Source organism: Cebus imitator, unplaced genomic scaffold, assembly GCF_001604975.1.
Source record: "Cebus imitator isolate Cc_AM_T3 unplaced genomic scaffold, Cebus_imitator-1.0 Scaffold37, whole genome shotgun sequence".
Lineage (NCBI taxonomy): Eukaryota > Metazoa > Chordata > Mammalia > Primates > Cebidae > Cebus > Cebus imitator.
The window spans coordinates 2,873,656-2,900,566 of NW_016107352.1; the positions used below are offsets into that span (position 1 = coordinate 2,873,656).

At 36.3% G+C, this 26,911-nt stretch overlaps 1 protein-coding gene across 6 annotated transcripts in view; it reads left to right on the top strand.

The window, feature by feature from the left end:
* The window catches only part of DYNC1I1 (dynein cytoplasmic 1 intermediate chain 1), a 314,653-nt gene that overhangs the window by 279,535 nt on the left and 8,207 nt on the right, over positions 1-26,911 (top strand). For 5 of the 6 annotated variants that reach the window (XM_017525159.2, XM_017525163.2, XM_017525161.2 and 2 more), the window contains 2 exons: positions 12,753-12,893; positions 17,071-17,196. In XM_017525159.2, the coding sequence (XP_017380648.1) occupies positions 12,753-12,893; positions 17,071-17,196 (267 nt within the window). The remainder of the gene's footprint in view (positions 1-12,752; positions 12,894-17,070; positions 17,197-26,911) is intronic. The other variant, XM_037737288.1, reaches the window with a different exon arrangement.

Here is a 26,911-nt window from a genome sequence, read left to right on the forward strand (position 1 = left end):
GGTTGAGCCACAGTCATTGATTGCAAAGGGATGTGTTTAGGAAGAAGAGAAGTAGCTGCTCAGAAATTGCTTTCTGTCTCTCTCGTCTGCCTTCTCTTCTCCTTTGAGAATTGTGTTAGTTTGTTAGGGCTGCCATAACAATCTACCATAATTTGGGTGGTTTAAACAACAGAAATGTATCCTCGGACATTTCAGGAGACGAGAAGTCCAAGATCAAGGTGTCATCAGGGTTGGTTGCCTCTGAGGCCTCTCATTTTGGCTTACAGGTGGCTGCCTCCTCGTGTGTCTTTACATGGGCTTCCCTCTATACACGTTTGTGTCCTAATCTCCTCTTTTTATAAGGACACCAGTCACACTGGATTACAGCGCACCCCTACAACCTCATTTAATCTTAATTACTTCTTTAAAGGCAAACCTCCACAAACAGTCTCATATTCCACGGTACTGGCGTTAGGATATCAGCATATGAATTTGGTGATGGAGGGAGAGGGTAGTAATTCCGCCCGTAAGAGCTAAAGATATGTCATTATCACAATTGACCCTTGGTTATGAACAAAAAAATAGTTTAACAATAATGAACTTCCCTTAAGGCATTTTCACTACCACCACCTCCTAATCCTAGTACTGACAGGCTGCAGTCTCTCCAAGGCTGAATCCCAGAGGCAGCAGAACCTTGAAGGACTCATGGATGTTGAGGGAAAGTAGCAGGAACAGTTGATACAATGTGGTTAGTGTGAGAGGTGGCTTTGCTGATGCTGAATACAGAGACTGTTTTGTCATGATTGCCATGCTCAGAATACATTTACTGACTGGGGCAGGATATCTAGTTGCCCTGTGGTGCTGGTTTGAATTCAGGCTTCTTTAGAATCAGTTCTTGTTTTCAAGCATCATTGTTCTTCTCCAGACAAAACATATCAGAATATTTCATGGAAAGATCTCTCTCTCTCTCTGTCTCTCTCTCTCTCTCTCTCTCTCTCTCTCTCTCCGTTCTCTCTCTCTCTCTCTCTCTCTCTCTCTCTCTCTCTCTCTCGCTCTCTCTCCAATTGAAATTTGTGTGTTTCAGGTACATACAGATGCTTTAAGTCAAAGGATACGTTTTATTTGTTTTTAATGAGATAAAATTAATCAGACATTTAATTTCCATTGCCTTCACCCTGTGATCCACAGGAAATTTCTGGCTAGATTTCCTACTATCCCAGCCTACTAGTGGCCAACTTTTCATTACTGTTTTCATATAGCTTTCCTGCTCAGGAGCAATTCCTTGATCTTTTCCCATCGTGTACAAGCATGCTGAAATCTTTGCCATGACTGGGCAGCAACTGTGACCTTCACCAGAGGTTAGATCTCAAGGTACCAAAGTGAGGGGAAATTTGTGAACCAAATTAGCATGCTAGAAGGACAATAGTTAACCCAAGAAGGATGCCAAATCAAAAATCCATTTGACAAAGTAGAGGTTCGGTCCTGGGGAGTCTAGGGAAACCCAAATCCAGAGCATCAGAGGAGGGCTGAAGGTTCCGTTTACAGGTGTCAGGCAGAAATAGGACTGAACTCAAGGCTGCCTTCATCACCTAATTGCAATACATCTTATCTGCCTTCCATTTGCCAGACTCTACGCCAAATGATTGAGACACAAAGCTAAGTAAGAAGTGGTCCAAAAAATCAAGGATGGTACATCCAAATGGACAGTGGGTAGTCTTAAGACAAAAATTAAAAAAAAAAAAAGAAAAAAAAAGGCAACCCTAGAGACACACACTCATGTAGTAATGTTATGATCTGCTTAGATATTAGTGGTTGATGATTAGGTAGGTTAGATTAAAATATCACAAACATGTCCTAAAATTTGGGTTAGCTTGCAAACCACTTAAAGAACCAACGTGCATCCTCACGGACCATTGCCACATTTCCCAATCACCCTCAACCAACCATATTAATCTTCCAGCACTTCTCTGTCCAAGGCCATCATCACCAAATCCCTAATTGCTACATTGGATGGTTTCTTGGTATCATCCACCCCTCATTCCTGTAGCTCTCTCTAGCCCAGTTATGTTCTCCTGCTTTGTCTGGGTTCTCTCCAGTGGTTCTCTCTGCTTTACTCTCTCAGCCTAATTGTTCAATATTTCCTCTACAGTCCTCCTTCTCTATCCTCCCTACTCTTTTTTTTTTTAACCTTTATTTTGGGGGCAGGTGGGGAGACAGGGCCTCTCTCTTCGGCCCAGGCTGGAGTTTAGTGGCATAATCATGGCTCACTGTAGCCTCTATCTCCAGGGTTCAATTGATCCTCCGACCTCAGTCTTCCAAATAGGTGGGACTACAGGCATGCATCACCACACCTGGCTAAACTTTTTGTTTGTTCTTTTGTTTATTTTGTACAGACAGGGTTTTGCCATGTTGCCCAGGCTGTTCTCAAACTCCTCAGCTCAAGCAATCCTCCCGGGATTACAGGTGTTAGCCACCGCACTGGGCATCTCCACTCTACTCTCCCACAGCACCTCCTGTGACTGATTCTTTAGTGTGGACTTCAAGCCCACCTTCTTTTTCAACTTCCGACCTGCATTTTCACTGTCAGCTTAACCTGAGTGTCTCTTCTAGAGATTCAAATGCACTGTGTTTAAAATACAGATCAGATCTTCCTCTCTTTTTCTGTTTTTTCTATTTGCTACTCATTTAATGGTATTCATCATTTGGTTGCCCACATTAGGAAAGCTGAAAACGCTCTCATGAATGTTAACCATCTCTGAATCTGTTTAGCACATGGCACATTTATCAATGCACATTTGATACATTAATAGCTAACTGTAGCAAAAAGTCTTAACTATGTACCCAAGACTTTTCAAAACACACCCCACTCTTCCCCTACCCAAACCAAAATTATTTTGTTTTCATTATTTCTTAGGACAAATTCTCAGAGTTCACTCAGGCTGTCCCACCTCTCACCTTTATATCTGTCTGGGAATACCACACTGACTTAGCCAGGTTTTTGCATGTTTTGCTTTCTTCTTCTTGACTGTTTTCCTTACCACCTGTCAAAGTCTACGTATCTTTCAAGGCAGGTCCCTTCACCTGTCCTAGATAATACCTTCCTTGACCACATCAGACCCTGGTAACACCAATACACCACTGCCACCCCCAATCTTCAAATTCCTCTGGCACCTAACATCTGTACCACAGAATTTAGCACCTGGCTACATACTTGTTCTCTTTCTTTGGTATAAACAAAGCAGAGAGCCAGTCTGTTTTCCAGTGATTCACAGACATGGTAAATTCCTCCCAGAGTTTTTCCCAGAATTGTGTCTTTGCAGGGAATTCATATTCTTCCTTTTGTCAGATGGTAAAATCTGTGTACCTCGTTGTGATACAATGTGTTTTCCCTTTTGTCTTAGTTATCAGGAAATTTGTAATAATCAGCTTATCTCAGGATCCTGGTAATAGCTATGTATTCTACCTGCCTTCTTTAGAACTCTATTGTGTGTTTGTTTTTAATTTTACAGTATATTTAGGTTGTAATACTCAATAAATCCTTTTAGAACAAAGTAAGAAAACAGATCCTCAAATAAGCAATATTTTTCTCTTATTATATCATAATTTTCTTTCTCCTACCTGGATTGTTAGTTCTTTTTAGATTTTGTTAGAACAAAATCGGATCTTATATTTCTTTTGATTACCCAAAGTAGAAAGCATATGTTAGGTCCTTAATAAATCATTGCTGAAATACGTGCTTTGTTAAAGTAAGTTGGATTATTTTAAATTGAGACAGAAACATCCCCTAAAATGACATCATTCTAACAAAGGGACCTTAGCATTTCTTTGTTATTTCTGCCCTTAGCAGAAATAAAACATTTATCAGAAGAAAAATATCATAAAAATTAAAAGGTAAAGTTTTAGCTATCACTGGCATCTAGACATAAGACTTAAAACAGGCAAGAGGATTAACAAAATCAATAGTTTACTGCCAGTAACACTTACCAGATAACAGGGTGCATTTTTCCCTCACAACCCCAAAGCCCTGCTGGCTGCCTTTCTAATAAACACAATGTTCAGATGGTGTCTGACTTATTTTTTTTTCTTCCCTTATCCCCATTTTCACTCCCCCTTCCTAACATAAGATAGCAAACATTAAAATTGGCTTTCAATAAAACTACTTGTACCAGTCATCAAATTCTTTTCTTTCTTTCCTTTTTTTTTTTTTTTTTCCTGGTTTCTTTTTAAAGCTCACCCAGGGAGAATAGTTTGACTTTGAAAGAAACCACAAGAATGTAATCATAAAGTCACCTCCAGACTTGGCCTGTGTTCATACTTCCTGTCCTTTTACCTCCACCTCTACCGCACCCACCCCCAAACTCATACATTCATCCACCAACACATACCTATGACTGTTAAATATTTATGCAGATTTGTGAATAGTTCATAAAAGTACAAACACTTTTGAGACTTGAAATTTATTCATCTGACTGGGCTTTACCATTGTCCAAAAAGTAAGGACTTGGTGAATCCTTTCTTTTGCTCCTTTAACCAGAGTGGAAATGTTTGCCTTTTCATTTTAATAATATACTGAGTGAGTTACCTTCCCCAGCCTCCTCCTTCTAAGTAATAATGTTGCAGAGAGAATGCATGCATGCCGGGGGCGGGGGGGGGCGGGGAAGAAGAATGAGAATAACAAATAACAAATACAACTATCTAATAATTATGAGATCAAAAATATCCCCACTCCACCTTTCTGTTCTAACCTATATTTTAGTCTAATGTTGGAAGATAAATTAAAACTCATCTTTATTCCCAGAGTAGCTCTATTTTTGGACCAAACCAATGTGGGTCCATCTTGACCAGCCTCCTGTGACCTCAACCTTGCAAATTGTCCACGACCCGTAATTAATACTAGACTGTTTTCCCACTGCCACTTCCAGTGTCCTGAATCACCTCACCTCACATTTAGCTCATATTTGCTTCTTGAACAGAAATTGATTTACATTTGGCTTTAGTGAAACAGAATAAGGTAAACCAATCTGCTGCAAAGCAAGAAGCATATTAAATCTATTTTACATTTGAACAAATATGTCAAACTTCTGCTATTTGTGATTCTCCATGCTGATTCTCTCCACCATTAAAATAAATACAAGTGGCCGGGCATGGTGTCTCACACCTGTAATTCCAGCACTTTGGGAGGCCAAGGTGGACAGATCACGAGGTCAAGAGAATGAGACCATCCTGGCCAACATGGTGAAATCCCATCTCTACTAAAAATACAAAAATTATCTGGGTGTAGTGGTGCACACCTGTAGTTCCAGCTACTCAGGAGGCTGAGGCAGGAGAATCACTTGAACCTTGGAGGTGGAAGTTGCAGTGAGCCGAGATCACACCACTGCACTCCAGCCTGGTGACAGAGTGAGACTCCATCTCAAAAATAAACAAATAAATGTAATACCTGTACTCATATTAGACATAATGTAAAATACATAACATTTAACAATGGGAGATGTGGAAGTACAGAGCTAAGTAAAAAAACCTCTCTTTAACTCTTTGAAAATGTGTCCTTTATACATATATGGTCAATTGTTGATGCAAGAAGTAGAATCAAACATTTAAATAATTTTACCATTAGATTTTATTAGACCTGTTTGATAGGATAAATCTGGGCACTTGGGTATATGATTTCTTCAAAAAACAATTGTCTAAATGTCATGTTTACTAAATGTAGTGAGATCACTAATGTCAGATTAGCTTTGGAAACTGGAAAATGTTAACCTGAGCAGGCGAGAAATAAATATGAAGAGGGAATCAAAGTGTAATCCATGGATCTGAGTGTATATCTGGTATTTTTAAGTATTTCTTTAAGAATTGTGTGTGTGTATATATGTATATTTAATTTATTTATATAGGTGAAGTGAGTTGTTAGCCAGATGTTAAAGGTTGGCAGTTTAAGGGCAAGAGTGAAAATACTTTGCTACTTACTAGTAAAACGTGGTTGCACAATTTGACATTAAGTAAGTAATAAATAAACAAGTGAATCCTGCATATTCTACTTTATTTGCTCATTCTTCTAACTTGTCAAGGCTGCAAGGCACTGATGCAACCACATGTCTAGCTGCTTCTAGGTCCAGTCCATCTTCATCCCTGTACACCCCGCTAAACATTAATACCAATGCCCACCTCTTCCCTCCAGCCTCCTCATGCAGTCTCTAATCAACCTGACCATCATAAATATATAGATTGCTTCTTTGTCTAATACCATCTTGGACGTGAAGCCACTCAGCCATGGTAGAAATAGAGTTGGAGCAAAGCAACAAAAGAGGGGTTCTTTTGAACCTGCTTGCCTCCTTTACTGCCTCATGGTCTTTCAGAGAAAGAGACTATCAGTCCAGAATAAGAATAGCAATTGAGAGAACAGCTGCCTCAATTTTGCTCATAAGCCAGCTTGGCTGAACCTGGTTTTGGAGACATAGTGACTTTTTCTGCCCCCCTTGACTCAAATAAGCAAGAAGCTAGAATGCCAGTAGAGCCATAGCAGTTGAAAGGGCTGGAAGAGGTAATTCCAAAGAGCATCCCTGCTTGCTTACTGTTTTCACAATGGCTCTATATAGATTTGTGCTATTAAACACGAGTTTGGAATGAGAACCTTTAGGTAGAGCTGATATTCATGAAAATCATGCCAGTGCGGGAAACACTCCTTTTATGAATTAAGCACAGCTTGTAGCTTTTTTTCCATGGCTTTAAACACTCAATACTAGTCAAAACCTGTGAATATGTATACATTCTTTTATAAGGATAATTAGCTTCTTTATTGGTGGCGCCTCCTGGATTAGGAGGATTCTTCCATGCAAATAAGCAGTAGAGGAAAGCAGTACAACAAAGAACACCTTTCATGTGGCTTCAGTACTTATTTAGCAAAACTTCTACATTTATAGAGAAGCAAATGCTAAATTCCTGGATTTCTATAACCTTCTTTCACATTGTTTCATATTAACTAATTAAGATTAAAGTTCTTACATATTTTTGGTTAATGCACACAAAAAACAAAGAGACCACTATACAGAGTCTGTTGAGAATAGTTCACCAAAATTGTTTATGTCCAATTTTGAGTTTCTGACCATGATACAAACAGGTAAAGATACCATTTAGGGATCATAAGTATTGTTTAAATATTAGCCACCGAAGTTACGATAAACATAGGAAGATTTGTGCATTAGAAAGATCTCAAATTAAGTTGCAAATAAAGTTTCCCAGTGATAGTACCAAATTCATAACACCTCCCTTGGGCCAAGAGAGTTGGTTATTTGGTTTGATTTGGTTTGTGAGTTTTGGTTTGTTTGTTTAAGCACTTTGTTTTTATGGTGGAGGCATCCATTTTTGTGTGAGCCTGAAGTTTTGGGGTCCTTTGGTGGTTTTTTAGAAGTGATATTGTGGTCTCAGACATTTTAATGTTTCCTGGAAGAACTAGCTAGCAATTTATTTTAATTACTTCACAGGAACCCACATGACAATTTTTGAAGGACATTTTCTTATTACTCATTGTTTATTATTTGGTCATCATTTTCCCCAACAGGATATAGTTTTTAAGGTAAGATTCCATGAGTTTTCCTTTTATTTCAGAATTTATAACTTAGAAATTTTACTATTAGTTTCTGCCTGTTCTCCCACCGACCCACATAGTACCCCCACCACACAACCCACCCCAAAAAATATTTTCATAATTTGGGTCATTTAGAGACAAATGCAGCCTCAAGAACCACAATATTTGGAGGTGTTTGGAGACAAAAATCTTCCTATTTGATCACCAGCTTTCAAAACACTAAATCCTATTGGGATGCCTACCGGTGCCTGATAAGAGAAAAGTAAATAATACAGAGGAAAATCACCATTATATTCTCTAGATTTAACTTTGGCAGATATCTGACTTCAGAAATAGAATCTCACTTCTTGTGAAATCATTTTGTTTAATTGATCGGGAAAATCTGCAGGTCTGTTCATTTTCAGACATATGTTTATGAAACTAAAGCTCGATTCTAGAGAGCAAGTCTTATTGTAAAACATAGATGAATGTTGTTTCATTTTTAAAATAGATTTCACTACTTGCCTCTCTTATGTGACTTTAATATTTTTATTCCTTCTCCAATTGATCAAATAGGAAGTTTATTATTACTTTCATAATTTTTACTTTTTCATTAAAAGCCACCCTGGTGCATTTTTATATGTATGTTTTCATGAAATACAGAATAAGAAAAAATAGCTATGATGTGAACTGCACAAAACCTCAAGGCTTTAATGATAATAGTTACCTCTGGAAAATACTTTTACATACTTTTTTCCATTCTATTCTTACCGCAAGATAACAGAGCACATAATAAAGCAGTTACAGAATCACAAAGCTAATAGGAACCCTTGAGGGCAGTAGCTTCAGCTTTCCATCTTACAGATGAGAAAAGTAAGATCCAAGGATGTTAAGTTAAATTTCCCAAGGTCTGTAGTTTTCCACTTTCTCCCATTACCTTTTCTACTCCATGCTACCTTTGCTATCCCCATCTTTCAGATAATATAATTATAGTCCCTCACTCAGAATCATACAGACCTTCAGTGAACTGGACCCCAGGTCTTTGCCTTCTAACATTTTTTTCCACTCTCTGGTACATAGCCTACTGTTAATCCCTGCTGTCTGAAGGACCATTCCTATCCTCTTTCTAGCTTTCAGGAGAAATATTCCTGTTCATCTCACGAAGTGCTAAAGACTCCTGTAAATATATGGATAACATTCTCAGGATCATTAATAACAGACTGAGGAAATGAAATAAGCATCTGACTGCATTATTTTTAAACTGTTTCTACAAGTTACATAGTATGTGCTTAGTAAATGTTGGTTAAATTGAATGAGAGAGTAAATAATAGAGGCAACAGGTCTATTGTTTTTAAAATAAGGACTGAAGGTCATTGCTATGTTTTGTAGAAGGACTATGTGGTCCCAGCAATAGAGGATATGCTTAACGACTAGGAAAACCTGAGAACCAAATCCAGCTTTACCACTTAACAACCTTTGTGGCCTTGGCAAAGTTACTAACTTTCCTGAACTGTAATTTTCTTTTCTGTAAATACTGTCTGCTTTACAGAGATTTTATGTGGATTAAATTAGACAATGTACATATAGAGTTAGGCACACAACAAACACCCAACAATTTACCCTGTGTTGCCCTTCATGTCTGCCTGGGAGGTGACCGGTAGCCTGCTTCTCTGCTCTGTTTCAGTCAGAGTATTAAAATCAAGCTGGTTTGCACCTGGATACTTTCCCATTATTGTAACAGCCCTGGAAACACAGGGTGTCACAGCTTTATTTCATTGGCATGTACCACACATGCAGTAGCCTGTGGAATGGTGCAGTTTTCCTTTTTCCCTTTTTTTAAACAGTTTGCTGATGCTGAACATGGCATAGAAAAGGAAACATACAGGTGAAGGGGCTTTTCTCTAATGAAATTTGATTGTTTTGAAAAATGTTTTTTACAGTAACTTGCTGTGGAACAATATTTCATCTACTAAATGGCCTTGAGCATTTTGCAGAGTAAATCTTAAAAATCATGATGTTTCTATGGCTTTCATATGTACAATCAGTATTATAAGATTCCTTCTCAAATTATTGGTCAAATTTGCCCCCATCATCTCCAGCCTTTTCAAAACTTGTAGTATTCTGAAATAAGTGGTAATACATAAGCAAGCTATAACGTGTTTGTGGATCCAGAAATTTATGTCTCATGAATTCAAAATCTTTAGACTCTTTAGAACCTGATGCTTTTAACTTCTTTATGAAAATTTTAATACTTTATAATGTACATGAGTTTATGATATACATGAGCTTACCAATTCTAATACTTTATGATATACGTGAGTTTACCTTAAAATCTTCTATATAAAGTATTTGAGACAGATTTGTTTTTATCAGGTCTTCAGATTACCCTTTGAGCCTGAATAAAATAGAATAATAAAATCCCTTTATAAAAAATACAACTAATATTCAAAGAGCACTATTGTAAGTGACATATGCCTATCCCCATAGCTTATGCCTGTGCTTTACTTGGCAACTAGTGGTTCACAGATGTCAGCCTGCTTGGTACTTTGATAACAAGTTCAATCAATCCTGATCAAGACTTTCCCAACCTGCAAATTTATCAATGTTAAACAGAGCTTTTGAAAATGTAAGCCTTCCTCCCTTCTCCCAAACACACACATACTGTAGCCTAGAATTACTTGCACAGTGACTTTTATGATAAAAGGCTTAGTCTTGGGGTGAAGGGTGATAAGGAAGGTAGAGGAAGGCTCGAGAGCAATAACATTTCAGTCAATACTGTTAAATATAAGAAACTGGGTTTTGGTAACATCAACAATAGCAGTTATTTCCAGATATTTAAAATGTGAAGTCTCCAGAATGTACTACAATTTTGCTTATATTTCTCAGACAAGAAACTACTAAAACAAAAAAGGAAAGAAACAAAACACTAAAAGATTTACAGGATAATTAAGAGATAATGTATCAAATAATATCAGTTCCTTAGAAAATGACTGTTCAAAGCTGGATGTTCTTTTAATTGATCAAAATAAGGATTTGTAATTTTCAATTCTGTTATGTGTTTATTATAAATCTGTATTTGTGTATCTATATGAAGGTCTCTATACCCTCAGATATACTGTCAGCTGAGTTGATGAGGATCCTGACAATTGACTTTTTAAAGCATGTATAAATCTTTAACACCCTTTGACTTTAAGAAAAATTGTTATTCATGTTCTTTAACTAATGGTGAGCTGGATAGCTATAAAATCAAGAATTTGCAGTGGGAATAATCTTCTACTGAGAGTTAGAATTTAATATTTACAAGTAGTCAGTGAAGGTGTAGCCACTCCCCATTGCCTTTAAAAAAATATATTAAGAAGGAAAAATGATACAATTATGCTGTTTTCAGGTGTCATTGGACAGTTAGGTTTTTGGAGAAGGCAGATTGGTTCATCTAGTCCAAACAGTGAGAGAAAGAAAGATACTACAGAAGTAGCCAATAAACAAATAATTTTGGCTTCAAATCATACTGTAAACATGGTAAATAATACATATTTTGGCATAAAAGAATTATAGAATCATAAAATTTTGAAAAACTAAAGGCTAATGTCCAGTTTATTATTTTGTTATCTCAATGTCATACAGTTCTTTTCAAATCACGCCCTTTATTAGATGCTTTTTGAATTAAAAATAAGACATCTCACTTTACACGCATAGTGGCCCATCTGAAATATCCTGTGTTTCTTTAATGTATTAAAAGTTTGTTCACTTCTAAGCAGTAATTTTTAAATGTCAAAAAAATATAATTCATGGAAAGAGAACTCACAGTTACCTCCTTAAATTTTCCCATGATTATTTAGGTTACAGAAGTTTTATTATTTTCACATTGCTTTTTCTCACTTTCATGTTGGCAAATGTATTTTGTGCATTTTATATTCACTAACAGTTCACTTGGAGAGATCGCTCTAATATTTAGAGCTGATTCCCTACAGATACATTCTTTAAACATTCTATGCAGAAAGGATTTGATTGTTCATATTGTATGTTATCTTTTCTTGATCTTATTACTCTGACCTGTACAGGCATTTAGTAGAACCCATGAAGAGAGTACAGACAGCTGACTGGATGAAGAAGACATTGGGGAAAAAACTCCCATTGTTTAGATTTCTGTCAGAGGATATAAGAATACTTAATTTCTTTTATCTCTAGGGCTTTCATTATCATTTAAATTTCATTTTACATTAATTGATCAGGGATTAGTAAAGCCATTATGCAGAAATTAGAATAAGACAAGCCAGATGGAATGAATAATTCATGAAGTCCAATTACGTTTTATTTCTGGTGTACTTTCAAACTTGCCTCTGACTTCTGTGCTATTTTGATGTGACAATATTCACTGGAAATCAAGAGTGCCATTTTAATTTATTGTATCCCTCTGGAGTGGAAGCATTTGTATGCAGTAGGGATATATTAACGCATCCCCCACCCCAGACGTCAATTTTAGAGGTTTTGAAAACACTGGGTGATCTAGGAATACGGTTAATTTTCTACAAAGGTTCAGGGGCACTTCAATGAGCCACACCAGTTCAACTGATTGGAGTGAGCTGACCCCATATAGAGAGACTAAAGGCGTAGGATCTCGAAATGATAACCTCCTGGAAGAGAGTAATCCTCCCTAAAATATTTATACCCATTCCCCGCAGCAAAAGAACCCTTAAAATAGGAATTTGGCCTAGAGTTGGACTGGAGGTAGCAGCAGCTGTTGCAGCTACAGACGAGGACCACGAGGTGGCAGGGGTTGCCTTCAGTGAAAGGGTTTGGGTCGGTCGGGACCGCCGGGGCTTCAGAACATCCCAGCCGGTCTGAGCCGGGCAGACCACGGTTGGGTTTAGGCTCCGAGCATCTCGCAAAGCGTTGCCCGGCGAGAATTCCGAACTAATGGGCAGTCCCGTCCACCTGTCTGGAATGTCTCATACGACTGTGTCTGAAACCGCCTCCCCCCGCCCGTCCCAGCCCCCAGCCCTTTCAGAGGCCCCCCTCTACCCCCGGTATTTATTTATGCCACTGGACAGTTCTAGTCACATTAAAGCTCCGGTTCACCTTCTCAAGGACTTTCATCTCGGGAAGTTTTATGACACTTTGTGAATGTGCAAAGTTTTTAATTAGGCTCTCTAGACAGCCCGAGGCAGCAGCAGCGCCACAAAGTCTTCACGGTCTCTCTGCTTTACAGCACAACAAGCCGCTCTACTCCTTTGAAGACAATGCAGACTATGTGTATGATGTCATGTGGTCCCCCGTGCATCCCGCGCTCTTTGCCTGCGTGGACGGGATGGGGCGCTTGGACCTCTGGAACCTCAACAATGACACCGAGGTGAGCGGCGGCTCAGGCGCCCGGGCCGGAGGGGTGGGAGGGGGGCGCAGTCGGCCACTCGCAGTCTCTTCCTCTTTCTCCAAAACGGCCTTTTTTTGGACAGACCTTCCAATTGCGGCAGGGCTGCCGGCCCCCATTCTTGACTACCCTGAAGGGAATTGGCAGATGCATTGGCCAAAAATCACTTAATCTCCCTTCATCCTTAAACGGTGACAGCTCCCGGACAATTAACTACCGTTTTTTGCAAAGAGCGAAACGTTATGCATTCACGCCTTTCGCTATGGAACAGGACACACAGGCATTTGTCAGAGTCGTGCTGAAATAACTTTATTGGCAAACACTTGGAAAATAAAGCTTTTGTGGATGTTGATTTTTAGATTGGGCTTTTAAAAAGGTCTGTCAGTGGTTGCTGCTTGTACCATTTCTATTTTGAATCCATAAAAGACGATTATGTTTACTATTTTATGTTTAGATCTTTCATCCATTTGATTTGTAGTAAGGTAAATATTCCTTGTCTAAGATATCAAACTCGAAGGCAGACTTTTACAATAGCCTCTAACTTTGAACATGCATATCAAACTCAGTATTTTTAAAAAATAGAAATTTTGACATGTCAACATTTACAGTAAGTGAAAATACCTATGTATTTTAAAAAGCAGTCAGTAATAAATATTGCTTTTAAATTATGCCATAAAAAATTATGTTTTAAAAACTATGCCACATGCATTGTTCCTTTTAGCTAGTCTTGCAAAATTATTGAGTTGCTAATTTAGGTACTTGGATGTTTTGCTTTGTTTTGTTTTGTTTTTAACATAAATATTATTGTCCTTCAATTTTATAAAATAAAATGGTCTCTGCATCACTTCTTGGTTTCTGATTCGAGAAAGCTCTCTATAAATAAGAATGCACAGGTAAGAGGAACAAGTACTGCAAACTATATGTCAAGTGGAGAACAACAGAAAGGTCTTTTGAAGTGTTTTGAGCAGGAAACAGCTCAGCCTTTTTAATTAGGAAGCCCACAGCTGGAGGATCTGAGGAGGAGCATACTTCCCTCGTATTTTGTGTGCGTGTGTGGGGGGGGGGGGCAGGGAAATATTCTTCAGGTGTTATTATTGAGTCCTTGTATCTTCAAGGGTATATACACCTATAATCGCCACCAAGTAGTTATCTTTTTAAAATCTTTCAATTTGAGTCTATTTTTCCTTTTAGCTACAAGAACTCTGTGACAAGGATAAGAGTTATGTAATGAAGCATCTTTGAAAATAACCAAAAGGCTTTAGTACATGAAATGCCCCATCATTTGGATGTTGAAAAGTTTATAACATCATTGTTTTTAGTAGAAAGATGTTATTATCCTCCATTGTAAGGGTTTTCCAGAGTCTTCATCACTGTTTATTAAAATCATATTGCTTCTATTTGCTAGAAGAAATTCATTCATTTACAGCAACCAAAAAAACCCAACATTTTCCAGATTGACTTAGGAGACCGCTGTATTAGAAATCCAGCTTAGCTGAGATAATGTTTAGGTGATACCCAACTACAATGCATATGAAGGAAGTGAATGTTTTACAAACTCCTTAATAATTCCTATGTAACTGTTTTTCTTTTAAATATTTTTTTTTAGGTAAAATGAAACTAATGTCTCAACATTGACAAATGTGATTATTTCCCCCTCTCTTTCTCTAGGTATCAAGAGACAAACGCACAAGGTTTTATAGCTAAACATTTTTTAAAAATCATTATTGGTCATGCAAACTGTTTAGTTTTGTGGTAAACATAATTCTGCTTTCACAAGAATAGTAGAGATACATTAAGTCCGACTGAAATCCAGTAATGAACCGAACACTTTTTAAAACCTTCAAATCATTTTTGCCTTCTGGCAAGTTGAACAAGATGTTTCAAATATTTGTCAGATTAAAAATTAGGTTTGTTTAGAAAAATCTGAATTATCAGCATAGAAGTATGTTTTGTCGTTGTTGTTCATATTATTACATTTTTAGACCAACTTATTCCAGCTGTTACTATTTAGTATTTCTGATTTCTACTGCTTAATGTAATAATTTATGATATATAAATCTTGTCTTTGCAATTAAAATGATTGAGCCAGGAAAACTGGAAATATCTGTGAAACCAAAGTACAAGAATAAGAGACAGAGAGAACATACGAATTGTTTTTTATTATTCATCAACTTTTGAAAGGTCATTACTGATCAGATTAATACAAATATATTTTGTCATTTTCTTCATGCATTCATGAATTTTCTAGCACATAATATAGGCTGTGATCATTATTTTCTATCATTTATAATAACTGAAAAGATTCTATCTTTAAATGTTTAAAATATTGTTTCAGTTTGTTATGGTACTTTTATATTCTAAATAAATTTCTTGAAACTGTATTAGGCATTATTTTAAATGTGTCAAAATGTCAGTTTATTTTCAGTGATTAATTTTTTTGTTATATTCATATTAAGATTAAACATTTTATTCGATTTTTAAGATTGTTCATACATTACCTAATTCCATTCAATATCAGATTGTTCATGGAATTAGGTAATAGAATTAAGTAAGAATCCTGTATAATCCTTCTAAATTATGGTATTAAAAATTAACTTAGAAGAGTCTACAGCTGAATCACAGATTTGTTTTCTGGGCAGCACACTAATAATAAAGTGTATTGACAGAATTATGATCCATCTAAATTCACATTGTTTCAGCCTTTGAAAGGTTTGGTTAAAAATTCAGACTCTAGCTTGCACAGCAGGTACTTTTATTGTAGAAATTGTATATTTTTCTAAAATAAATGAGCCGGTGACTTTTGGTTTTTTTTCTTTTTCTTTTTCCTTTTTTTCCCTCACAATTGACATACAATGATTTAAGCAGGTGAAAGAATTTTTATTGATTTCAAGATTAAGTTTAAACATAGATTCTTACATATGATGGAGTTTTTATTGCTATTTTAAAGATAGGTATTGGGTCAATAATTTCGTATAAACAGATGGTTTCAATTCCCTGAATAACAGAATGCTGGCGGTGCTGAGCCACAGTACATGTTGTGTTTCCATCCTAATACGACATGTTTATTAGACACAGGTCTTAAACAGTGGCATGAGATGATCTTGGTGACCTTCTTTTCACCATATTTTTTCTTTTTGTTTTAATATTTACCTTTTCCTCTCTTAATGGCATGTTGTCATTTCCTATTCAACATTCTTGTAAAATGCTCAAGAGATCTGAGCTTTATGTCAATTTTAAACTTCTAACCTTGAAGACAAGCATTTACACAACTGATAATGGAAGAGAGGCAGACACACTAAAAAGTCGTCCCAAATACTGAGGTTCTTGGAACAAATACTGCAGGTTTCATTGTAGCACCTCCGTTCACTTTAATTATTATTATTATAAGCATCGAGGCTTTTAGATTTGAAGTGTTTATTAAAGGAGATGTAAGGTATTTTCTATGAGTGGGTGGCTGTAATCTATCATGATGTCATCCTGGGGACAGTGCCAAAGTTGTGGATCACTTATCAAACTTTGGTACTGCCAGAGGGAAGAAGACAGATTTAACAAAAAAAAAAAAAAAAAAAAGAGAGAGAGAGAGGGAATTTGAATTTTTTGAATTTTTTTTTTAACCTTTGTGTTTTCCTTTCGTCTTCTGATCATCTCCTCCTTGATGAGGTTTTCAGGGATCAATACATATGTTTACTTTTTCCTTGAAGACTCACGTTAATATGACTTCTATTCCACTATGCACCCACTTTCTGCCTTTTTAGTATCCTTAATCTTGGTAAATCGTGAGATCTCTCTCTCTCTCTCTCTATTTGTCCATAAACCATGACCCGATAGGGAAGGATCCCATTTAGCTCCTTTGTTTTTTCTTGGATGTACGTTTGTCATAATCCAAAGAAATATTCATGCCACTTACTGCCTGGTGACTATGTAAGAAGATTCTCCTTCCTTTCCCTTTTTGTTAAAGTGTCTCTTCTCTCTACCCCTTAATTCAGTGGAGCATATGATTTAAGAACAATGAGTCCTTTTTCCCCCTGCACAAGGGATGTATATTACTTCATGCACATTAAAGCAGTTGGTGACTCATACAGTTAAACGTATTATTGTAAATTTGTATATTTAAATTCATATTCAGAGATTCTTTTATTCTGTCATAACCCCTTGGCAGGTTCCAACAGCAAGTGTGGCCATTGAGGGGGCATCCGCCCTAAACCGTGTTCGTTGGGCTCAAGCTGGCAAAGAAGTTGCTGTTGGGGACTCGGAAGGGCGTATTTGGGTCTATGACGTTGGAGAGGTACGTGTGTTTGTGTTGTTATTGTTTTGACTTGTGTATTTATCTACTTTAAAGACCTAGTGAAATTATTGGCAAGACCTTGTAGGCCATAAGGACCCTTTCTAATGTGCTTGCAGATTTCCATTGACTTCAGTGCTAGTTTCATGAGACTTCCTTAGGGTTTAATGTGATCTTCTGTTTCCATGCACAGGATGCTTTAGTTAATGATGCAAGCTCCTTTTGGAGTCCTATGGAATGCCCTGTCATCCTGTGATGGAGTGTGGCACTTCCCACTAATTTCATGAGAATAAAAATTTGCCAAATATATCATGCTCAAATTGAATTTGGAACTTTTTATTTACTTGAAAAGTCAAGTTTTGGTTGATATATTCAATTAATATATATACTATTTTTCTTTAAAGGGTAGCCAATTGAGAATGAGATTAATCAGAATTTTGTACCATTTTGTGGTATTCAAATTTATTATATGAGATATATACCTTTCTAGTATGTCTTATTGCGTGATATGCAAAGTATTCCTGAATATCATGGCATATAAAAAAGGAAAAAAACCTAAATCTTTTATTTCAGACAAATCTCCTTGAATTTTTATATGATCTTAATTTAATATTACATTATCAATCAATTGTACTTAAGATAATCTGTTTCTGTTACTGTATGAGAAAGTGTTGGCAAAAACCTTCATTTCTGGTGAGGTAAAGAATTTTTTCCTTAAAGAAAATGAAAATATTGAACTTTCAAGCAAAACAAAATAGGAGTGTTATGTAATGCTATTTTGGCATAATACGAATCTAATATTTGCATTCCAGAGGGAAAATATACCACATTTGTATGCATAGCATCCTAGACCTAGAAAGTACTCTGTGAGTGCCTGGCGGATGGGTTTAGCTTATCACACTGAGAAGGGTTCTTTATGGTTTCATCAATCAGCATCCTATAAATTTGGCAATCCTAGATGGTTTGTTCTACAATGGAACTTTTGATGACATATTATATACTGCTATATGGCATAGTTGATTATGTTGAAACAAACTAGATGGTGTTTTTTAAAATTCAGCCAGGGACAAAAGTCGAATGACTTTAGAAATGGGAGTCTTCTATTCTGGATGCATAATTCTAAGTGAAAAAAAAAAAAAATCTCTAGCTTTTACTGCGTGTTATCTATTTCATTTGACACCCCCTTCACTCCTGATGCCACAAGCTGAGTTGTTCCAACAGTGACAAAGATTCTATTAATATTGGCACCAATGGTGAAGATGCAAATGGTCTAGTGACTATTGATGTAGTTTGGAGTCTTTGGGAAAGAGAATACCCTCTAAGTCGGAAATACCACCAACAGCATTAATAGCAGTATTTTTTCTTCAATCAGTATTCTTTGTGTTTAATGTGTTTTTCTCATGGTCTTCATCAAAGTAAAACTAAAAACAACAAAAACAGATATTCTTTATTGGGTCATATTCTAAAAAATAAGAGCAAAGGAGAATGTTAAAAAAAAGAAGGCTTTTCTTTCTTTCTTTTCTTTTCTTCTTCCTTTTCCTTTCCTTTGCTTATAACAAGTGTAATTGTAGGAGAGCAATAGACATGAAGACATGCTCAGAGACACAGTGACAGAAAATAGATGAGATTTAAAAACACTTTGCTCTACCTCCTTTGTATATACATGATGTCCCTTAACTCACTTAAGATTATACGCAACATTAATTATTTTATTCCTTTTTGTTTTATTCTAAAAGGACTGAAAACAGAATAGCTTAACAATCTGGTTTATATTTTAAAAGGCCTTTTGAAAAGTCATATTTTGACTTGAATATTATATATACACACATATATATGCGCACACATGCATTAATACACGTTGTCTGTGCAATAAGGAAACACATGACATATATACAGAATTTTCTGCAGTAAAAGTGATATGATAGCTTTTGGACAGAATCACTTGAATATGACATATTTTGCGAGTATATATGATTTTACAAAAGTTGCTTTGGCTGATATGTGGCTGCTAAAACTTCTTTCTAGGATGTTATCATCATTTCTAAATTGTAAAGTGTTGTTATACTCATATTTCTACAATCGTACTGGCAGGTCAGGCTGGTTTTCATTTTTACGTTATTGCCCTTACTTTTCTAAGTGATATTACAGACTATAGAAATGTCTGCAACTATAGGCCAGTCTCGCCTATTGTCTGGAGTCTAGACAGGCTATAGAAAAATCTCTGTGACATATAATAGACCAAACAATTTGTAGGGTTGTTTATCCCTACAAATTCACTACCAAGAAAAAGAAAGGATATACTATTTTATTGAGAATAGGTAATATTACAATCTCTAGCACTTCTCTGAATGACCAAAAACCAGGATAAGCTTATACACTTGAACAATTCTTTAGGTATTGTTTGATCATATACAAAGCAATCTATAGCTCCGAAAAACTGAGACTTAAAATAATTGTCTTAACTGGGTTTTTTCTAATTATTTTGTAAATCATATTTATTTGGGTGGAAAAGGGAACTTTTGTGTTACTCTTTGTCACCTCTAAGCTTTATTCTAAATCACTGAAGACGTAGTCTGTAGAGGCACCATGTACTAAAAGGAAAAATGACTTCCCTACATCTGAGGCTTAGCTGCAGCCCACTTGTGAAAGGGAGAGATCCCTTAAGGGCAAATGCTGCCACTATTATGATTACTCTAGGATCGTTCACCAGCCCAGAACTGACAGAACGTAACTGTGCTTAAAGAGAAGCCGGGCGCGATGGCTCACACCTGTAATCCCAGCACTTTGGGAGGCCGAGGCGGGTGGATCACAAGGTCAAGAGATCGAGACCATCCTGGTCAACATGGTGAAACCCCATCTATACTAAAACTACAAAAAATTAGCTGGGCATGGTGGCGCGTGCCTGTAGTCCCAGCTACTCAGGAGGCTGAGGCAGGAGAATTGCCTGAACCCAGGAGGCGGAGGTTGCGGTGAGCCTAGATCGCCCAATTAAAAAAAAAAAAAGAAAAAAAAAAAAAAAACCCTTCAAAAAAAAAAAAAAAAAAAAAAAAGAGAAGTGCACCCTCTAGACAAGTGCCTTCTCAGCCTTCCAAATCACCTAAACTGCGGAAGGCCAGATGGAATGCTTCATGGCAGGCTGGCCCATTTGGAATTAGAGGTCAAATCTAAGGCTGGTGCATGACCGACTGCAGGGAGGGTGGTTGAGCAGGGAGCTGTTTAAGAAGAAACAAATACGGCATTGAGGACTAAATTGCCAGTAGGCTCTGCCACCATTACCCATACTCAAAATTGGTTCCCTGGTCCACATTAAAATGAAACTCGTAACCACGGTCGTGCTGGCCTTTAGGCAGAAAACCTTGCTTTGTAAAACCTAGAAAGAAGACAAAATGCTTTTAGATAAGCTTTATAATACAATCTGTATTAAAAAGTAGGTCGTAGGTTTTTAGAGCACGCAGTGCTCTAAAACACAGTGTTGATCCATTTTCCGTAATACATTCTTCTGTGGGAAGACATCTCACATTCATTCTCCCAGGAGACTTCTTTTGAGGAGACTTATTTTAGGCTGGGGAGAAATGAGGGGCCTGTAGGCTAGCTTTTGCCAAGAGCTTGTTCCATAAGTGAGGCTGTCTTGAGGAATATAGGACCTGTGCAATTGCATAGGGCCGCATGCTTAGGGGAGCCCTGAGCTTGGGTTAATGCTCTGTCATGGTCTTGCAATTGTTTTGCAAAAACCTGTTGGGAAGGAACTCTACATTTGCATTTTTCACTGAACACTGCAAATTATGTAGCCAGTCCTGTCCACCAGAGTGTTACTCTTAATGCCATTCATGAGGCAAATAAGAAAGAAATATATAGATATATGTATATATGGGTCTTAACCTAGATCATTAGGAAGAAGGAGAAACCTCTAGAAATGTAGTTAAATGGTTGGACACACTACTATATGATCTTCTCATTACCTATTTCTTTTCCTTTTTTTTTTTCTTGAGACAGAGTTTTGGTCTTGCCCAGGCTGCAGTGCAGTGGTGCGCTTCTGTCTCCTGGGTTCAAGCAATTCTCCTGCCTCAGCCTCCTAAGTATCTGGAACTACAGGCACATGCCACCATGCCCAGCACATTTTTGTATTTTTAGTTTCACTCTGTTGGCCAGGCTGGTCTCAAACTCCTGACCTCAGGTGATCTACCCACCTCAGCCTCCCAAAGTGCTGGGAATACAGACATGAGCCACCGCACCCAGCCTCATTACCTATTTCTTAAAAGTATTTAAAAATGTTTAATGAGGAGGGTCACGACTCTACATTATAAACATCAAGGAACATAAAGATAGAGCTGAAGCCGTACTGGAGATCCCAGTTCACCTCCCACAACCCTGTTTGGATCACATCATCATTTTACCTGAAAATGTATTAATAATATAATTTGGGGAAAGATCTCTGAGATGCCGGCTGCAGTTGGAGGGGAGTGAGACAGCCTTTCTCTGTCCACACCGTTGCTGAGAACTCCATGAAGAGAAACTTCTGTGAGCATTGATGGAAACATCCCCATTCAAGCCCAGGTAGACTTGCCTTCCCGTGAGTCCTGGCACTCCCTGATTAGGGCATTGCAGTGTCACCAGTCACTGATAGTCGTCTGCCAGATATCCTGTTCCAGCTGAGGCTGCAGCTGCTGCAGGGAGTCCCAGCTCAGTGCCCCCATGACGATGCCTTCCTCTTACTATGTACAGTTATTCTCCATGACTTTTAAGATGATGGCGGAGAGCAGTGGCTTGAATCCAGATTTAGTGATGCAATTTATTATGAACTTCTGAAGGGGTAAACATAGGATTGTGTATGAGCTCACTGAAATCACCAGACTGAGTTTGTCCATCTCCCTTTTTTTTTTCCTTTTTGTTACATTTAAATGACAAAGACATGAGTAATATCCTGCAGCCTATGACTCAAGAGGTAAAATATAAAACAGCAATGTTTTCAGGTAGGCCACACGATGTTATGTTTATATAGCAAACATTTTTTGTTGTTTGATTTCAGCATTGTATCTGGAAAATACACTGTATACATTTATTTTCACAGATAGGGGTCTATTTTCTTTGCAGAGCAGGTGCTGAACTTCCATTAGCATAAGTGGAAGTTATGCAAATCTGACAAAAGACAGAGAAGACCCCCTTTTTATTATTTGGCTATAATTTTTATTCTATTTGTGCCTTCAAAAGTTCCTTAAATAGACAGTGGTTGCATGATTTTCTGAGATTCAAAATTTAAAATGAGCCTAGCTTCTGAATAAGTTTTGAGAAATCTCCAAACTATGGGATGCAATCTGTTCATTTTGGATTATGGGAAGGATGCCATTCAATTAAATGAAACATGGGTAGGATAATAAGTTTAAAACTAACTATAAATATTCTTTAAAAGAGAGAGCTATTAATTGTTGTTTTTTTTAAATAATATATGAACACACATTTTAAAGAATTGAAAATAAAAATTACTCATTGCCATGGCTCCGTTACTGAAGAACAAGCTTTTCTATGGATAGAGAGCTGACTTCAACAGCACATAGGCCAGTATGTATAGAATTATTCACGTGTCCTGATGATTGATAGCCAGCCTATCTACCTGTCTTTCTTGCAGATGTGTTTTATAGAAAGCCTGCCGCCATTGTTAAGACTTCAGTGCTGTCACACAGATGCAGCTGTCATAAATATCCCCTAACAACTATGTTTGCTGCTTATCTGAATTAGTTAGAATGCTGTTTGCAGCTCGTTTTGAAAGAAGCAGTTTATCTTCCACCTCCTATTATTTCTTTTTCCATTAACCTCTTCCAGGGAAGATTTTGTTTTCAGTTGCAATAAATTCACACAAGTTTCAAATCCCTGATTATATTTTACAGTAGTCAAATAATAAAATTACAGAATCATTTTCAGTTCAAAGTAGCATTTGAAGAATAAAATGGCAAGTTAAAAACCATGGTTTGAGAGATGGACAAATCTTATCATTCTAGTTTTATTGATTTAGTATTCTATTCACTAATTACCTAAGAAAATATGCATAAATCTTTAAATGTGAATTCTGAACTTTGGTAGCCATTTCAGATAGCTTGTTTGATATGACTATTTGGGGGCCAAAAGAATAATAGTCATTTTATTACAAATTTCAATAGGTATAATACATTTGACATTGGAAATATGGGCTTTGAAACATTCTTGGAAAAGAAAGATGTCGTTTAACATGAGTGATCAAATGTAACACATGATGTGTTACAAGTAAAAACATGATTTTAAAAAGTAAAACATGATTTTAAATGTTCATTTGAATATATTTTAAAGCCAAAACAAAAAATCAGGAGTGAAAAGTTTATTTGTAACCCCAACAGGAAAAATGGCCTACACAATATATTTTAGAATGATGATGGTCAAGGTGTTATATATAAAAACTGTTAGTAAGTGCCTCAAATGGTTTCATAGCCAGCAAGAATAAGAATAAAAGGAAAGAGATTCAACGGGCCATTTTTCTTATGCTTTCAATAGCAGTTTGACATAGTGGCATCTGATAAGCTGGAAGTACTGGGAGCTAAAAAGAGTTTGAGTGACACAAAATAAATAAAATACAATGATGATTTTTAAGGGGATCACACTTGGGCAATAATTGTTTGCTTTGTGGAACTCCTTCTTGTTTTTCAGTAGTATAGGGCCTACATCAATTCTCCATAAGCAGCCTGTGCCCTGAATATAAATAATTCTCCTCCTTGAGGAAGTGGATGTACAAAACACAAAACTGAAAAGTTAAACTGAGATTTGGGAGGTTAATTCAAATAAGAGTCCCTTAATAAAAAGAACTGCATTTGCAATCAGCCAGTTTTAATAACTGTGCTTTATGAAGCCTGTTGTCCCCTGCACAAGGCAAACCTGATTGCATGGCTGGGTTTTTGCAGCCTCCAGAAGAGCAGAGTTGGTCTCAGCTTAGCAACATCCAGGTATGATCATCTGAAACACTGGTGTTTCTCATTAAATGAATGTGGCCATTAACTTCCTAGATTCTTGAAGGCCTTTGCAAGTACTGGCTTATTTTTAGGTGGATAAACAATATTATTTTCTTTAGCTGATACTAAATACTTCCTTTAATTTTTCCGTCCATGAAGAAGAAAAGACTTAGGCATAAATTCTTCCAATGATACCAAACATCCAGATAAAATTTGAAAAATCCAAATACCCGGTTCTGTCGATAACATCTAGATAGCAGTTGACGGCGTAAGAACAAAGCATCGAGATTTTCAACTAGACTTTTCAGGTTTTACTTGAATTTTTGGTGTTTTAGCCACAATGCGGTGCTGCTAAGTCAAAGGGCACAAAGATATATTTGTATGGGCAGATTTGGGGTGATAATAAATATAATTACATAAATTAAGCCACTTTGAAATGATATATTAATTCCTTTGTCATAATAAATTATATGTATTTGAAATTAAATATTTTGGGTAAAATCTATGATTGTAATTTTAGTATCAACTTTATTTCTTCTGCTAAAAGTGCTTAATTTAAAAAAGAAAAGGCACTATTAATTCCAATTAATGTTATAAGTATTTATTTTATAGTGCATGTAATAGCAGTGGCTTTCACTTTGATAATTATATATGTAAAAGACCATGATTAAACTAATTATTATATAAATAGTGTCCTTATTCAGGTAGCGTTAGTATATGAAAATGGACTTGTGGGATTAATATCTCCTCAAGTAAACATTTTTTCTGAATTGATAAGAAAATACTTATGACCTTCATGTATTATGGAGTAGTTGATTCAATGAAAAGAAAGCCCTAATATCTAATATTATAAACAGCAAATTAATGTGTGTATAGTAATTTGCAATATTCAATGAAGTTCATATATTCTCATTTTGGTGATAAATGATCTATGAATATAAACGTTCTGAAAGAAGAACCAGTTTGTATAATTAATCATCTTCATGATTCTTCTGTGGTTTCAAACTGTCATCTTCAATAGCAGTTTGGATTATGAAGCAGTTGTTAATTATAGTGTTAATTTTTTTATGGCTGACAAAATTGTGTTTAGTTCTATAATTTCAAAATTGCTAAATTTTATCTTGAAAAATTGCTGCTTAGAGCAGTAGCCTCAAATCACAGCTTTAAAAGCTAAGTGTGAAGTCTCTCCAATCATCTGTGAATCTAGATTAACCCTGGCCTGTATAGAATTGAGTTGTTTCTTACATCTGTATGTGTGCTACTGTTGGCATATCTAAAATATAATACATAATCAAGTATCTGCTTATGCATGTTTGCTGTGTAAATATTTATACACCACGTATATTGGACTTGCAAAGTGAGGAAGTGAATGAATCATTATATTTAACTTTCAAGGAAAGTTTACATGAATTTTTGAGAACGTCAGCTATTAGAACATCTTTTAAATTTTAAAGCATGAGTTGCTTATCATTTAGGAAACATCCAAACTGCTAGCGTTGCAAAAGAAATTTTGGACTTTTAAGCTAGTAGATAAAACAGTGGCCCATTTCTAACCTCTTTCTCCTAATAGTCAACCAATAGTTTCTCAATATTTAGATTAAATTTTTTTTTATTGGTCTCAGCATTAAGGTGCCTTAGATAGAAGGTGAACATAGATAAATATTTTCAAAGTAAATAAATAAGAAAGTGAACACCTTCTAGTATGATTTAAAAAAAAAAAAAAAGTTACCCTTGTAACTTAAAAAAAAAAAAAGAAAAGGAATTCAGATTGTTAGCCTTCCCTTGATTATCATATTCCTCAGTACATTTTTTTCTAACTTTGGAAGACCACATCCACAGAATTTTACACAAAGTGATTACTTCATGATTGTCTATTAAAATACAATAACCCAGTCTAGCACAGTGCCTGGCACATATTAGGCACGCAATAAATATTTGATGGGTGAATGGGGAAAACTTAATTGTGTAGAGTATACAGGATGCAGCCTCCAAGTTGGCTATAGATTGATGCAAAGGAAAAAAATTATTTAACTATAGTTGCACAGAAAAGGATATTTAGAAAATATCTTTAGAGAAGAGTACCTATCCTTCCTTCCAATCTCTTTCCCAGTTTCCCTCCCCTCCTGTGCTTTCAAAAGTGAGCAGTTGGCCACTAGTGTAATGAAAGCATAACAGTTGATTCAAACAGTTGTCAAACCACTGGAAAAATGCTTCCTTTTCATTGTGCTTTTTTTGGACACTATAGATATGGTAAATCATGAATTGTGTTATAAAAATACCTCTTTTATGCCCAAACATTCAGTAGGAGGGAATGACATTTCTTTTATTACCTTGGTAAAAGTTTTTAAGGTGTTTAGCAATAAGCCTTCTCTTTGTCAAAACTGCCTAGACGCAGTGGTTGCTAAGAATTTATTAGAAAACCTATAGTTAATAATATCAGGAAAAGAAGGGATGTATGTTTAGTAGCTAATGTGACAGATCAGCTTGTGTAGCACATGCTTTTGCTTTTTCCTACCATTTTCTTGATGTTTTGTATTATGGAAAAAGAAGTTATTCATGTTTAGAAAGTAAATTTTTCGTTATTGCCCATCAACCAGCATTTTCAGCATTTTCCTCATCTTTTGGGCAGAGAACTAGATTGTTCCAAATAGTAGGGGAAAAAATAAGGCTAAAATATTTCTGAGGAAGAAAGATAAAATTTTAATACAAATGTGAACAAGACTATTCATCTTTAGGTCTTCATGAAT